General features: G+C 50.4%; 1 protein-coding gene across 4 annotated transcripts in view; it reads left to right on the forward strand.

The window, feature by feature from the left end:
- Nucleotides 1-923: 923 nt before the first annotated feature.
- LOC140408354 (SWI/SNF-related matrix-associated actin-dependent regulator of chromatin subfamily A member 5) overlaps nt 924-16,196 on the forward strand; it is a 54,731-nt gene continuing 39,458 nt past the window's right edge. Inside the window, exons 1-3 of one of the 4 annotated variants that reach the window (XM_072495439.1) lie at nt 924-1,188; nt 4,290-4,373; nt 9,431-9,508. In XM_072495439.1, coding sequence (XP_072351540.1) covers nt 1,048-1,188; nt 4,290-4,373; nt 9,431-9,508 — 303 coding nt within the window. In that variant the 5' untranslated portion in view covers nt 924-1,047. The remainder of the gene's footprint in view (nt 1,189-4,289; nt 4,374-9,430; nt 9,509-16,196) is intronic. The other 3 variants (XM_072495441.1, XM_072495440.1, XM_072495442.1) reach the window with 3 other exon arrangements.

Genomic DNA, 16,196 nt, shown 5'->3' on the forward strand with positions numbered 1-16,196 from the left:
ATCCCACTACTGCCTGTCCCATTCCCCCAAATCCTCTTCCCCTCCTATTCCTACTCCTCCTCCATATCCTCTTCCTCCATATCCCCCTCTCCCATATTCTCCCCAAATATGTATCCCCTCCCCATGTCCTGATACCAAACGCCTGTCCATGCCACTCTCTTATCGCCCATCACTCCTCATCCTCTGGCCAATCCCCTCCGCCCAAATTGTTACTTAGCAACGCTTCAAACCGAAAGTAACAACTTTCCTGCGGCCCCGCGAGAGCAATTCAGGAGGGGGCGGGGCCGGGGACCCTGTTCGCGGCAGAGCGGGGGCGGGTCTGTGCTCGCGGCAGGGCGGGGCCGGGGTCTGTGCTCGCGGCAGGGCGGGGCCGGGGTCTGTGCTCGCGGCGGGGCGGGGCCGGTGCTCGCGGCGGGGCGGGGCGGGGCGGGGTCTGTGCTCGCGGCGGGGCCGGTGCTCGCGGCAGGGCGGGGCCGGGGTCTGTGCTCGCGGCGGGGCCGGTGCTCGCGGCAGGGCGGGGTCTGTGCTCGCGGCAGGGCTGTCCAGGGGCGGGGCCGCGCCTGCTCGCGGAAGGGCGGGGTCCGGGTGCGGGTCTGTGCTCGCGGCAGGGCGGGGCCGGGGTTTGTGCTCGCGGCCGGGCGGATCTGATCGCGGCAGGGCGGGGGCAGGGTCCGTGCTCGCCGCAGGACGGGGGCGGGGCCTGTTTTCGCGGCAGGTCGGGGGCGGGGTCTTTTCTCGCAGCGGGGCGGAGCTTGTTCTCGCGGCACGGCGGGGCCTGTGCTCGCGGCTGGCTGGGGGCGGGGCCTATGCTCGCGGCAGGCCGGGGGCGGAGCCTATCCTCGCGGCAGGCCGGGGGCGGGGCCGGTGCCCGCGGCAGGTCGGGGCCTGTGCTCGCAGCAGTCTCGCGAGAGTGGCGGGTGGCCTGGCGGCGGGAGGGCGGTTGAGCGGAAGCTGGGAGCCGGCTGAGGGGAGCCGGGCGGCGGCGGCGGGAGATCGGACCCTGGGCGGCAGGCGTCTTGTGAATTGACCCGATCCGCGCGGGGCAGGATGTCGGAAGCGGAGGAGAGGCCGACCGCCGACATGAATATGAACACGGCCGAGGGGCCGGCGGTCGTTGCGAAGCCGCCGGTGGTGGAGGGGGCGCCGCCGGTGGCGGAAACGCCGATGGAGACTCCGGGCCCGAGACAGGTGAGTTAACGACGGCTCCGAAGCTGCCGCGGGGGGCGCCGGCCGTCCGTCCGTCCGGTTGTCAGCCTCGTGTCGGCTTGGGGGAAGGAACCGTTTGCTCGGCCGCGCGGTACCGGCCCGAGATCGCATTGAGTCCCCGGTACCTGGCGATGCGGTACCGGCCCCCGCCTCCCCCTTTCAAACGCTCGCGCGTTGACGGCACCGGCCAAGCCTGCAGGCACCGGCGCATGCTCAGTGCGGCTGCATCGCCCCTCTTTGTCTCTTCAGACTCTGAGGATAATGGCAGAGGATCCACAGCGCGGCTGGTTACATACAGGCTGCTCCTCCTGCCCTCGTGCTTCATCTCTCAATCCCCACCTCCCTCTTCCTTCCTTTGCCTCTCTCCCTCTTCCTATCCAGCATCTCTTCTCTCCCCCCCCCCCCCCCCCACAAATGACAACTTTGCCTCAACTACTCTTCCATGTGGTAGCCACTTAGTCCCACTCTCTCAGCCCACACCAGGCAACATCTACCCCGAGACCATCATAGTCCAGTCTTTCAGTTCCACGACCTTTTGCTGAGAGCAAGTTTGGGAGATGTAACAGTTTCGAAGCAGTTTATTCCGGATACGACTACTTGTCAATCATCAGTGATCCAGCATGGCTGGGTTGGTGTCCCTTTTTGTTGTTGTAGGAGTGTCTCCAGTTCACATATTTCCCAATTCCTATTTGGAGTTTTTGTTTTAAACTTATTTTATTCCAATCGTACACCATATCAACAAAAACAACAGTCCAACAAGATGCAATGAACAGTTTGTACAATTTACCCCCATTTGATCCCCCCCCCAGTCAAATACTTCCTCAAATAAAGTCATGAATGGCCTACACTGCACTTTGAAGCCCTCTTCTGACCCCCTTAGTGAACAGCGGGAGATAGTCGTACAAGCCCCCAGCCAAGCCACCACCCCTGGTGGCGTATCTGACTTACAATTCAAATCAATATTTTGCTGGGCAATCAGAGGCAAATGCCACAATCAGCCTCCTTTGCCCTCCAGCAGCCCCACTCCTTGGACCTCCAAGATTGCCACCATAGGGTCCGGCTTAACCTCAGCCCCGACTATCCTAGATAATGTCCCAAACAACCACCGCCCAAATTCTCGCAGCCCCAAATCATGTGAGCACGATTCAATGGCCCCTGCCTGCACTTTTCACACCCATCTGTTACCCCCTGGAAGAACCCACTCATCCTATCCCAAGTCATGTGTACCCTGTGCACGACTTTGACCTGGATCAAGCTCATTCGCGCACAGGAGGAAATTGAGTTCACTCGCCGCATCGCCTCAGACTGGAGTCCCCATCCTATCTCCCTCCCCGAGTCCTCCTCCCACTTGCACTTTATCGTTACCAACAGTGCCATGCCCAGCTCTCCCAACCACCGGTATATGTCCCCAATCCTGTCCTCCTCCAAGCCGTGGGGCAGCAGTTGCTCCAATAACGTGTACTCCGGTAGTTGGGGGAACGTCCGCAACTACTTTGGCGCCAAGTCCCACATCTGCCTGTATCTGAACTCCATTCTCCTTGGTAACTCAAATCACTCCTCGCAACTCATCCAGTCCAGAGAACACACCCCTAACCCACTCCAGCTCCTTTCCCCTCCACTTATTCCTTTTTGGAGTTTGACCTATCTTATTCCGCTGGGCTAATTTAATTTGCGGTCTCATTGCAACTTCACCCCTCCATCTCCATGCTGGCCAGCAGTGTGAAAGGTGAATTGTTTAGCGGTCATTGGCCAAGTTCTCTGCAGCCAAAACCGCTGTGACTTACCCTGGTGATGGAATAGAATAATAAGAGACTGATTATGAAGGTAATAGGACACAGAATCCAGGTTAACTTGGTACATTGGATCCAAAATTGGCTTAATAATACAGTTCCTCAACTAGCAAATGTCCTAGTATCTGAAGGTACATCGTTGTTTCCCTACAGAGGAAGTTTTTGATCTCTATATGTCTCATTTTATTTCCTTTGGTAGTTGGAACCTCTGAGAGTTCCTCCAGGGTCACTATTCTGTCATCTGTGTACATGTTGCTAACCGTCAAGTGTCCCCTCGTCCTGTCTCCACGTTTTGAAGGTGGTGTACACTGTTGCAAGCGTGAACCTGTGGTTGTTACAGATGGGGGCCATGGTGGACATTTTGGTTAGGTCAAAGTATTGTCTCATCTGATACCACGTTCGGAGTGTGGCTACCATCGCTGGGCTTCTTGACAAATACATGAATAGGATGGGAATAGAGGGATACGGACCCCGGAAGTGTACAAGATTTTAGTTTAGATGGGCAGCATGGTCGGCGCAGGCTTGGAAGACCGAAGGGCCTGTTCCTGTGCTGTACTTTTTTTTGTTCTTGAGTATTTGATCAGAGGGCTTGAGAGTGCAGTTGTGACTGGGGCTTGGAGGGATGTCTCTATGCAGGAACTCTCCATCATGTTTGAATGGTAGTCCCCCTCCCTTGCGGGTTCACCGGGAAGAATTCACTCTTGCTCAGCCCGAGAAGGCTCCAAACTCCTTTAGGAGATTCTTGATCCCTTCCATGCTGGCCTGGGGGGTTCGAGATGTAGCGGAGCAGGGCATCCGCATAGAGTGAAGCTCTATGCTCTCTTTCCCATTTCTCTCTCTCTCTCTCTCTCTCTCTCTCTCTCGTCCTTTGCTGCCTATTGGGTCTTTCTGGCCCCTGGAGCTGCTGCTGCTTGGCATTTCTTGTCCTGACGTTGAGTGGTTTTCTCTGGTTTTAGCGGGCTATTTTGGATTTAAAGTGCCTAAATTCAAATTTCCAGGAGGAGAGCCACCTTTTGTGCATCCGCTCAGCACATCACCATTGGTGCTTCACACATTTTCTTGGTCAAACCTGGAATCTACTTTGCCATATTAAAGTAAGTGAGGACATTCCCTCAATACCAAATAGCATTGGCCCTGTCTAAAACATGTATTGTTGTTCTGTTTGGAAGTCCATCTCATAACTGTAATATGAGGGGTAATATTTATAATAATGCTGTATTTAGATTTTATAATTCTCCACTTTGCAAGTTTCTTGTAAATGGATTGAATTTAATGCAATATTTTCTCCCATAGATGGACAGAGATGATGCAGCGTTTATATTCAAAGTGCCTAAACCAGAGGTTAAAGAGGAGGATCCTGCCTATGAAGAAAAAATGGTAAAAGCAATAACAGAAATATTTGTTTAAATCACTTTCATTGGTGCATAGTATTGCAATTCATTCATGCTTTACGTTCACTTTCATTTCAATTTGGATCAAGTAAGTGCCAAGTTAGAATTTATCAAGTTATCTTCAATTTTCTCAACTTCGGGAACAAGCTGTGTACCTGAAAGTCCCACTGTCACCACCCAAAAAAAGTACAGGTCTGTGCTACTATGCTGCTGTTGTAACATTTTTCTTTTTAAAAGTTTCAATTTTTGGAGCAGGAGCCCATTTAACCTTCATCCATCAGTGATGGCTTGCAATACATTCAGCCTGAATTTCCTTATTTCAGAAAGCATTTCAATATTCTGACTTCTCAAGGAGTTTAGTCCAACTTTAGAGAGCTGGTATTTGCAATTGCAGCCTCTCATTAGTAAGAAGTCTTACAACACCAGTAACATCAGGAGGCTCTTGAATGTGGTTATGACTTCCATCAGTGGGACGGGTGCCGGAGGTCATTGTTTCTATGGATGCAGAAAAGGCTTTTGATCGGATGGAGTGGATATATTTATTTGAGATCTTGGATAGATTTTGGTTTGGCCCGAAGTTTATGGCGTGGGTGCGTCTGTTGTATGTAGCCCTGTGGCAAGTGTATGCACAAATGGGATGAGTTCACGGAGTTTTGGTCTGCATAGGGGAATGAGACGGGGTGCTCGCTGTCGCCATTGTTGTTCGCGCTGTCAATTGAGCTCTTGGCAATGGTCTTTAGGGATCTGTGAAGTGGCAGGGGATTGTGAGGGGGAGCAAGGAGCACCGGGTGTCGTTGTACAGCGGGCGACCTGCTGTTGTTTGTGTTGGACCCCCTGGAGAATATGGGTAGGATCATGGAAATATTGCAATGGATCAGGGTCTTCTCCGGGTACAAGTTAAATGTTGGGAAGAGCGATGTGTTTCTGGTGAATGCGGTGGGGCAAGGGGCAAATGTGGGGGGTGTTGCCATTTAAGGCAGCGAGCGATAGGTTCAGGTACTCAGGATTCAGGTGATGAGGGAATGGACTATGATGCACAGGTAGAATTTGACAATGTTGATGGATGAAATTAGGGGGGATTTTGAGAGATGGGCTACATTACACCTGACACTGGCAGGGAGGGTGCAGGTTGTAAAAATGAATGTGTTGCCAAGGTTCCTGTTCGGTTTTCCAGACCCCCTCAATTTTTCCCCCGAAGGCCTAATTGGAGACAGTGATTTTGGAGTTTATATGGGTGGAGATGGTGCTGAGGGTAAAGAGGACCCTGCTACGAGGGACTTTGCTTGAAAGGAGGTGAGGATGGTGCCGAGGTTGCTGGGGTACAGCCTATTGGAGCAACTGCTGCTTCCAGATGAGTCCATAGACGGTAGGATTGGGAATATATATGGGTGGTTGGGGGAGCAGTGGGATGTGCAAGTGATGAGGATCAAGAATAAATGGGGGTGGAGTTGGGGGAGGGAACAGGCTGGGGATTATGCTGCGAGGCAATGCGTAGGGTGAATCCAACCTTCTCCTGCATGAAGATGAGCTTGATTCAGTTCAAGGTGGTGCACAAGGTACATATGCCCCAGACGAGGATGCGTGGGTTCAAGGGATGGCCGACGAGTGTGAGAAGTGTGCACTTGTTCTGGGGTTGTGAGAAGCTGGAGAGTTGCTGGGAAACAGTGTTTGGGGCGTTATCTAAAATTGTGGGGGTGGAGGTCAGGCCGGACCCAATGGTGGTGATCTTTGGGGTATCAGAAATGCCGGAGCTCCTGGGGGGGAAGGGGGGGGGATGTCGTTGGCTTGGCCTCTCTAATTGTCCGGTGAAGGATCTTGCTGAATTGGAGGTCGGAAACACTGCTGGGGGTGGTGGCCTGGCTGGGGAACATGTATGATTTTCTTCAGTTGGAAAAAAAAATCAAATTTGAATTGAGGGGATCACCAGAGGGCTTCGGGTCAAGGTGGGGTTGCTCAATATTTGAGGAACTGTTCATCGTGGTGGGGGGGGGGGCCAGAGGCTGGGGGTAAAAGGGGAAAATTATACAACTGGACTTAGGTTGTGGAGTGTGTTGTACATATTACCGTTTTTTACACATGTTTGGAATAAAATACATTTTTTTAAAAATCAGGAATGATAATTTCCTGAGAAGAATATGATAATGTGACCACAACTGATAGGCTGGGATATATGGTTATTTAGTAAGTAGTGGTTTCTTCTGCTTTTTAGTGGTTCAGATGTGATGATGTGAAATGTCTTTCCCAATCTCTCGAAACCAGAGACCATGTTGTGCATTTTTTCTTTTGGTATATCTATTTGTAAGAATGTAGTGAATACAATATAAACATGACTGCTGACATGAACTTTCAACTTGTCTGTGATAATTCATGCTTTAATTAAATTAAGATAGCTTGGCCTAATTGAGGAAACCTTAATACATTTCTTGTGTCGTGATGTTTTGAGCTAAGCAGAGGTTTTGTGTTCTTTTTATGGTGTGACAGTGAGGTGACTAGCCGCCCTTAACATTGAGGGAGTATTTGATTGACTGTTGTCTTTTAGGATGGGAATAGAAGGATACGGACCCAGGAAGTGTAGAAGATTGTAGTTTAGTCGGGCAGTATGGTCGGCACGGGCTTGGAGGGCTGAAGGGCCTGTTCCTGTGCTGTACATTTCTTTGTTCTTTGTTCTAAAGGAGAACTAGCAAAATTGAAGTCAGTAGGAATTGCGGGAAGCACTCCTGGTTGGAGTGATACCTCGCACAAAAGAAGGTGACTGTGGATGTTGGAGGCCAATCATCTCAACCCCAGCACATCATTGTAGGAGTTCCTCAGGGTGGTGCCCTCGGCCAAACCATTTCCAGCTGTTTCATCACAAGGTCAGAAGTGGGGTTGTTCACAGGTGATAGCATTACATAGTACAGTTTGCACCTCCTTCAATATTGAAACAGTCTGTTCTTGCACGCAGCAATATTCAGGCTTGGGCTGACAAGTGGCAAGTCACATTTGTACCGCACAATTTCCAGGCAATAACATCTCCAGCAAGCGAGCATTTAATAGTTTTCCCCTTAACACCCAAATGTATTACCATTGCTGAACCGCCCATCATCAACATTCTGAGCAGTTGGGGGGCACGTGGCGCAGTGGTTAGCACTGGTACTACGGCACTGAGGACCCAGATTCGAATCCCGGCCCTGGGTCACTGTCTGTGTGGAGTTAGCACATTCTCCCCTTGTCTGCGTGGGTTTCGCCCCCACAACCCAAAGATATGCAGGTTAGGTGGATTGGCCGCGCTAAATTGCCCCTAAAATTGGAAAAAATAAATTTGATACTCCAAATTTAAAAAAAAAACCATTCTAGGCAGTTACCATTGACCAGAAATTAAACTGAGCATGTAATTACTGAGGCTACAAGATCAGGTCAGAGGCTGAGAATTCTATCCATCATCTAAAAGGCACAAGTCAGGAGTGTGATGGAATATCCTTCACTTGCCTAGATGAGTGCAGTCTGAACAACATTCAAGAAGCTCAGCACCGTCCAAGACAAAGCAGCCGCTTGATCGTCACTTCATTCACCACTAATGCAATGGCAGCAATGTGAACCATATACGAGATGCACTGCAGTATCTTGCCAAGGTTCCTTTGACTATCTTCCAAACCCACGACCTCTACCACCTAGAACAAGGACAGCAGATGAACACTACACAAGAAATAGGAAAGGAGTAGACCAAAGCAGAGTATTTCAAAGATTCAAACCCTTGAAGTAATTTCCCCTCATCTCAGTCCTAAATGATCACCCTCTTATCCTGATACTGTGCCCCGTGTTTTAAAGTCCACAACCAGCGGAAACAAGATTCTTGGGAAAGTAACCTAAAAGTTTCCATCCAACTCAAATGGCATCCTGACCTGGAACTATATCACCATTGCAGGGTCAGAGTCCTGGAACTCTCTCCCTAACAGCATTGTCGGTGCACATACGCCATATGGGCTACAGCTGTTCAAGAAGAAGGCTCACCACCACCTTATGGACAATAGATCTTGGCCTAGCAAACGAAGCCCACATCCCATGACTCCCTTTTGTGGGGTTAAATAAGTTGAGTTGTTGCTAAATAAGTTGAGTTGTTGCATTTTCAAACCAGCAATTGTCTTTTTGCATTGTTCAACTAACTGTATAAATATTCCCTCGTGGTTCATGGAAGGAACAAGTCACAAACGTTTATTTTTTTTTAAACAAATAATTTTATTGAGGTATTTTTTGGCATTGTAAACAGTTACAGATTACAGAAATATGCAAACATCAACAGAAAACCAACACTTCAACCAAACCATAATGCCCATACCCGCTCCTCTCCCATAGACACTACCCGCCTACTTATCCCTCCTACTCTACTCTAATCTCCCCCCACCCCCCCTTGCTGACGTTCACTCTCCCATGAAGAAGTCGATGAATGGTTGCCACCTTCAGGCGAACCCCAATACAGATCCCCTCAAGGCGAACTTGATTTTTTTTCCATACCCAGAAAACATGACATGCTCGAAAGCCATAGTTCGGTCTTCGGGGGTTTTAAGTCCCTCCATGCCAGCAGTATTCGCCGCCGGGCTATCAGGGAAACAAAGGCCAGAACATCGGCCTCTTTCTCTCCCGGGTCTGCCGAAACCCCAAAAATTGCCACCTCTGGACTCATCGCCACCCTTGTTTTCAGCACCCGGGACATGACCCCTGCAAATCACTCCCAGTACCCCCTAAGCTTAGGGCATGCCCAAAACATGTGAACGTGATTCGCTGGTCATCCCGCGCATCTAGTGCACTTGCCCTCTACCCCAAAGAATTTGCTCATCCAAGCCACGGTCATGTGGGCCCGGTGAACGACCCTAAACTGAATCAGGCTGAGCCTGGCACATGTTGCGGTTGAGTTTACCCTACTCGGGGCTTCCGCCCATACCCCGTCCTCCATCTCCCCGCCGAGCTCCTCCCATTTGAGTTTCAGTTCCTTCGTTTGGGACTCTTCCCCCTTCATGAATACCTTGTAAATATCCGAGACTCTACCCTCTCCTCCTTCTCCTCTAGAGACTATTCTGTCCTGGATTCCGATTGGCGGGAGGCGAGGGAATGATGGGACCTGTCTCCGTACAAAGTCCCGCACCTGTAAGTACCTAAAGTCATTTCCCTTTTCCAGCCTAGCTTTCTCCTCCAACAACCTCAAACTCACAAAGTTCCCCTCCAGGAACATATCGTCCACCCTCCTCACCCCCGCTCGCCGCCATGTTCGAAACCCTCCATCCATGTTCCCGGGGGCGAATCGATGGTTATCACAAATTGGAGCCCAGACCGATTGCAACTCTCAGCGCAATCGCCAACAGTTCTATGGCCAGCGCGAACAGCAACGGGGAGATGGGGCATCCCTGTCTGGTCCCGCGATGTCGTCTGAAGTAATCTGACATCCTGTTTGTCCTTACGCTAGCTTTTGGGGCCTGGTACAATAGTCTGACCCAATTAATCAGTCCCTCCCCGAACCCAAAACGTCCAAGTACCTCCCACAAATAGTCCCACTCCACTCTGTCGAAGGCCTTCTCAGCGTCCATTGCCACCACTACCTCCACCTCCTAGCCCATCGGGGGCATCATAATCACATTAAGCAATCTTCAAGTTGGCTGTCAGCTGCCTGCCTTTCACAAACCCTGTTTGGTCATCCCCAATCACCTCCGGTACGCAGTCCTCAATTCCAATCGCCAGGCGCTTGGCGTCCACATTGATCAGGGAGATTGGCCTTATGACCTGCAGGATTCCGGGTCCTTGTCCTGCTTTAATATCAGCGAGATGGTGGCTTGCGACATCGTCGGAGGCAGGGTCTCTCTGTCCCTTGCCTCATTAAAAACCCTAGTCAGGACCGGTCCCACTATCTCCGAGAACTTTTTGTAAAACTCTACTGGGTATCCATCCGGTCCCGGGGCTTTCCCCGACTGCATGGCCTTTAGGCCCCTCAGTACCTCCTCCGCTCTAATCGGGGCCCCAAGCCCGTCCACTAGTCACCCGCCTACTTTTGGGAAGGTTATCCCATCCAGGAACCGTTTCATCTCCGGGGGTTCTGAAGTGTAAAGCTTACTATAAAAGTCCCGAAATACCTTATTCAGTCCTGACGGGTCCTCCACTCTGCTCCCCTTCCCGTCCACCGCTCTACTTATTTCCCTTGCTGCCTCCCTCTTCCTGAGTTGCTGCGCTAGCAATCTGCTGGCCTCCTCCCCATGCTCATACACCACTCCCCTTGCCTTCCTAAGCTGTTCCATGGCCCTACTCATGGATTGCACCCCCCGTTCCGCCTGCAGCCTCCATCTTTCCCTGAGTAGGTCCTCCCCCGTGGACCCCGCATGCTCCTCGTCTATCCGGTGAATCTCCTTAACCAATCTATCCATGTCTGCCCTATCCCTCTGAGCCAGAATTGAGATCAGCGCCCCCCTCACTACTGCCTTCAGCGCCTCCCACAGGGTCACTGCTGAAACCTCCCCCGTATCGTTCACCTGCAAGTAATTTTGCATACACTTCTGCAGTCTCTCACATATCCCCATCTCCGACAACAATCCTACGTCTAACCTCCATTGCGGGCGTTGGTAATTCGCCCCACCGACCTGCAGGTCCACCCAATGTGGGGCATGGTCCGAAATAGTGATTGCCGAGTAATCTGTATTCTTTACCTCCCCTACACAGTCGCTGCTCAAGATAAAGAAATCAAACCTAGAGTAATCTTTATGAACATGCGAGTAGAACGAGTAGCCCCTTCCTGTCAGCTGTCTGGCTCTCCATGGGTCCACTGCCCCCATTTGCTCCATGAACCCTTTCAGCTCCCTTGCCATTGCTGGGAGCCTACCCGTTCTGTGACATGACCGGTCTAGCCCCGGGTCGAGGACCGTATTAAAGTCCAGCCCCCCATCATCAACTTGCGTGAGCCTAGGTCTGGAATCTTACCCAGCATTCTTTTAATAAAGTCAGCGTCGTCCCAGTTCGGAGCATTTATGTTCACCAGCACCACTCTCCTCCCCTCCAGCTTGCCCCGTACCATAAGGAATCTTCCCCCGCCATCTGCGATTACGCCCTCCGCCTCAAATTGAACCTGCTTATTGATCATAATTGCTACCCCCTGGACTTAAGAGTCCAAGCCCGAGTGGAAGACCTGGCTAATCCAGCCCTTCCTTAGCCTCGTCTGGTCAGACACTTTCAAATGTGTCTCCTGCAACATAATTACGTCTGCCTTTAGAGCCCGCAAGTGCGCAAACACGCGTGCCCTTTTGACTGGCCCATTTAGTCCTCTGACATTCCAGTTGATCGGCCTGGTTGGGGCCCCCCTCACGCCGGTCAGCCATAACCTTTCTAAGGCCCGGCCCATGCGCCGTGCCACTCTTGGCTCGCCTCTTCGCCGCCTCCACCCCCGACCTCCTCTCCATTACCTATTTCAGACCCCTCCCACGTCAGTAGAATAACTCTTCTCCTCTCCCCCCCCCAAGCAACATCTCCCGATAGCCCCACTCCTGCTATCTACTGGCTGTATTCACCCCCTCCCCACACCTGACTCTTGACTAGCCAATCTGCTAGCCCGGTGACTCATCCCTCCGGTGCCCACTTGTCTCACTCCCATTGTTTCCCCGACCTCATCTCCCCACTCATCAACACACCATCCCCCACTCTGACCCACTGGAGCAGTCTAACGAAAATGGGAAAGCTCAAACAGGATGGAAACATCAAACAGCACCGTGAGGCTGCTCCAGGTACAATACCGTTCCAGCTGTGATAAATTCCACAGATAAGTGTGAACCCACGTCCCTTTTGAGCATTAATAAAATAGCAACACAGTAACACGGTACCCGTATATCACACACCCGAAACAAACATAAAAACCATAGACCTGAAAAAACCCCAACCAACATCTTTAATCCCCATTGCTTACCGGCCACCTTTATGTTACAATGAAGGCTCCCAGAGAACACGACGAAAGGTACCAACAACAGCAGAGAAAAGAGGGAAAAAAAGAGCATACGAGAGGGGGACCCCCCCCCCGACCCGCACCCCACATAGGCAAAAGCTGCCCAAAAATACAACACATGGCACCTTTAAAGCAGTAAACAGTCGACCGTCAGTCCAGGCACAGTAGGCATCCTCCCAAACGATAAGTCTCGGACCCTAGCTTGCATCTGTGGGTCCTTTTTTCAGGACCAGCCCCTAATCCCTCGCGAAGTCCATCGCTTCTTCGAGCTCGGAGAAGTAGTGGTATTGGCCCTGATGCATGACCCAAAGACGAGCCGGGAAGAGCACACCAAACTTCACGTGCTTTTTAAATAACACCTCCTTAACTTGTTTAAAGGCTGCTCGACGCCTGGCCACCTCCTGGCTTAGGTCCTGATAAATGCGAAGAACACTGTTATTCCACGTGCTGCTCTTAGTGCTCCTTGCCCACTGCAATACCTGCTCCTCCTCCACAAACCTGTGGAACCTGATCACCATCGGATGGGGGGGAACGCCCCGGACGCATCTGCCACGCCTGTACTCCATGTGCCCCCTCCAGCTCCGGCGGTCGCGGAAAGGCATCAGCCCACATCAGCTGCATCAACAGGTCAGTCACAAACGCTGTGGCATCTGCTCCCTCAGCCCCCTCCGGGAGGCCAATGGTCCTCAGATTTTGTCTGCAGTCTTCTCTGTCTCTCCTTCAACCCATTGACTTCTCGCGCAGCAATCGTCTGCACGTCTGCCTGCTCCTCCACCGCCTCCCTCAGCTCCTTAACATTTTCGTCTTGGGCATCCAATCTCTGGTTCAATTGATCCACTGCCTTCTGAAGTGCGTCCAAGTTTTCCCGCTTCAACGATTCAAAACTGCTTTTTATCACCTGCAGCATGTTTTCCAGCGCTTGCTGGATCGCCAGGTCTGTAGGTCCGCCATCTTTGCTCCCGGGTCAGCTTCCCCTGCACCTTGCCTTTGTCCTTTCCTCTCCCGTTTTCGCTGCTTTCTGCTCTCCCGCGGTTCCATGCAGCTCTGCCCATTCCTCAGCACCTCCGTGGCCGTCTTTCCAGCGCTCCGCAGTCCCGTAAAACCGTGGAACCAGGTCCTCAAATCCCGCCCAGAGTGAGAGCCACCGAATATGCGGCTCACTCGCTCATCGCCGCCACCGGAAGTTCTTCCACAAACGTTTATTTTTAATCTCACAAAATTGCACTTGTTTTGACTTTCGAGCCACACATAACCTTGGACACTCTTGCTTTGGTGTTGCCATAATCCTCTGAGCAAGTGGAACCATTTTAGCATCAGGGTAGTTGGAAATGGTATTGAAGAGATGTTATTAACAAAGCCGATTTAGAGACAATGTGGAAGATTAATGGACTGCTCTTACTGTAATGTATTAGCCACCAAGCTCTTCCTCCATTTTTGCACAACATTCCACTGACCTGTGCTTTTAACACTTTTATAAGGAGTTAAACATGAACATTGCAAAATTTGAGGCTGACTTGTATAGTACTATATAAATTGAGTTTGTGTATTATCCAGTATGTCGAATTGAAAGTATTGTGGCATGGTAAATTGTGTTCAGTAAAGCATGGGCATTTTTAAAATTATGTCTGCTTGATGTAGCCTTTTTAAAATAAAAACAATAAATAAAAGTTATATATTTTTGGCTCTTGAAATATAGTTTGTGTTTGAAGAGCATTTTTGAATCTTCCAGCACAAAGTGAAATCTTGATTACAGTGGGAATGATTTAATTGCACCACAGCAGAAAGGACTGCTTTTATTCCTCTTTCCTCACTCCCCTCATCCAAATGTTAGAAGGTTGCCCAATTTATAAAATAGTACCAGGTGAATGCATATAAACTTATTAACAAAAGGCTGTTTTCCAAAGACACGTGCTTACCTCATTAAAAAAAACAAATCTGAGGGACAGTGCAGTGAAGTTGGTGGTGGCTCCGGATCTGATCAACAATGTCTTTGAGGAATTCTTGAGAGGTTGTACAGGTCAGAGCCACCTGGGGGAGACCGGGAGATGCAGGAATTTCTAGGTGGGCTGGAATACCCGAGGTTAGGGGAGGGGGTCAGGCGCGATAGTGGAGCAAGAGATAAAAGATGCGATTGGGAGGATGCAGTCGGGGAAGGTGGCAGGGCAAATGGGTTTCCGGTGGAATATTATAAAAAATTCAAGGATAAGCTGGCACCCCTGATGGTGGGGATATTTGAGGTGAGACGGCAGGGAGTGTTACCACAAACCTTGGGGCAGGCATCGATTTCCCTGTTGCTTAAAACAGATAAGGATCTGATGGAGTATGGGTCGTATAGGCCCATATCACTTTTAAACGTGAATGCAAAAGTATTGGCAAAGATACTGGCAGGTAGGCTGGAGGAGTGCCTCCCGAAGGTGATAGGTGAAGATCAGACGGGGTTCGTGAGAGGGAGGCAGCTCTTTTCAAACGTTAGAAGGGTATTGAACGTGGTTATGGTACCGCGTTGGGGAAGGAAACAGAGGTGGTTGTGACTTTGGATGCCAAGAAGGCGTTTGACTGGGTAGAATGGGGGTACTTGATGGCAGTTCTGGAGCGGTTTGGGATTGGACCAAGATTTGTGGACAGGGTAAAGCTATTATATAAGGAGCCGAGGGCGAGTGTCCACACAAATAACATCAGCTTGAGATACTTTTCTCTCCACCGTGGGACTAGGCAGGGATGTCCTATGTCCCCCCCTGCTGTTTGCAATAGCGATTGAGCCGTTGGCCATCACATTAAGAAGTTCAGGGGTATGGAAAGGGATAGAGCGCGGGGGATAGAGCATATGGTGTCCTTGTATGCTGATGACTTTTTATACGTGTTGGAACCGTGTGTGTCAATAGGGGGAGTATTGGAGCTGCTCCGGGTGTTTGGGTCTTTCTCTGGGTGCAAATTAAATCTAGACAAGATGAGTATTTTGTGGTGTCTCGGCCGGGAGTGGGGGGGCTTGCTGTTCCGTAGGGCAGGGACCCTGTGTGGGGGGGACTCAGTAGGTGCACCATTTCTAGTTTGGTGGGGAGAGTGAAAGCTGATCTGACAGGGTGGGATGGTCTCCCTCTGTCACTGGCGGGTCGGATACAGGCGGTTAAAATGAATGTGGGATTCCATTTCATGGGGCATTGGCATCAGTACTGGGGCAGGAGGGACCTGTGCCGTTGGGACGGTCTTCACCTGAACCATTCTGGGACCAGTGTTCTAGCGAATAGGATAAATAGGTTGGTCACAAGGACTTTAAACTAGCAAGTTGGGGGGAAGGGAAGTGTAAAGCTATGGACAGTATAATGGTTAATGGAGATCAAGGCAGCAGGTTACGTGACAGGTTATTATGTAGAGATATGGGTTCAAAGACAAGGAAAATTAGGAGAAAGGGTAAGAGGAAAAATAAATTACGAAAAGTTACTGATCAAGGTGTTAGGATTCATAACAAAGACATAAAAAACAGCATCAGTGTACTTTACCTGAATGCTCGTAGTATACAAAATAAGGTAAATGAGTTGATGCCGCAAATCATCGTGAATGACTATGATTTAGTGGGCATTACTGAAACATGGTTACAAGATGGTCACGACTGGGAGTTAAATATCCAAGGGTATCAGACTATACAAAAGGATAGAATGGGCGGTAAGGGCGGTGGTGTAGCTTTGTTGTTTAAGGATGGCATCCGGGCAATAGTAAGGGATGATATTGGTGCTATGGAGGACAAGGTTGAATCAATTTGGGTGGAAATCAGGAATAGTAAGGCGAAAAGGTCACTGATAGGAGTAGTCTATAGGCCACCAAATAGTAACAGGATGGTAGGGCAGGCAATAAGCAAAGAAATAA

This window comes from Scyliorhinus torazame, chromosome 3 (assembly GCF_047496885.1).
Source record: "Scyliorhinus torazame isolate Kashiwa2021f chromosome 3, sScyTor2.1, whole genome shotgun sequence".
NCBI classification, from domain to species: domain Eukaryota; kingdom Metazoa; phylum Chordata; class Chondrichthyes; order Carcharhiniformes; family Scyliorhinidae; genus Scyliorhinus; species Scyliorhinus torazame.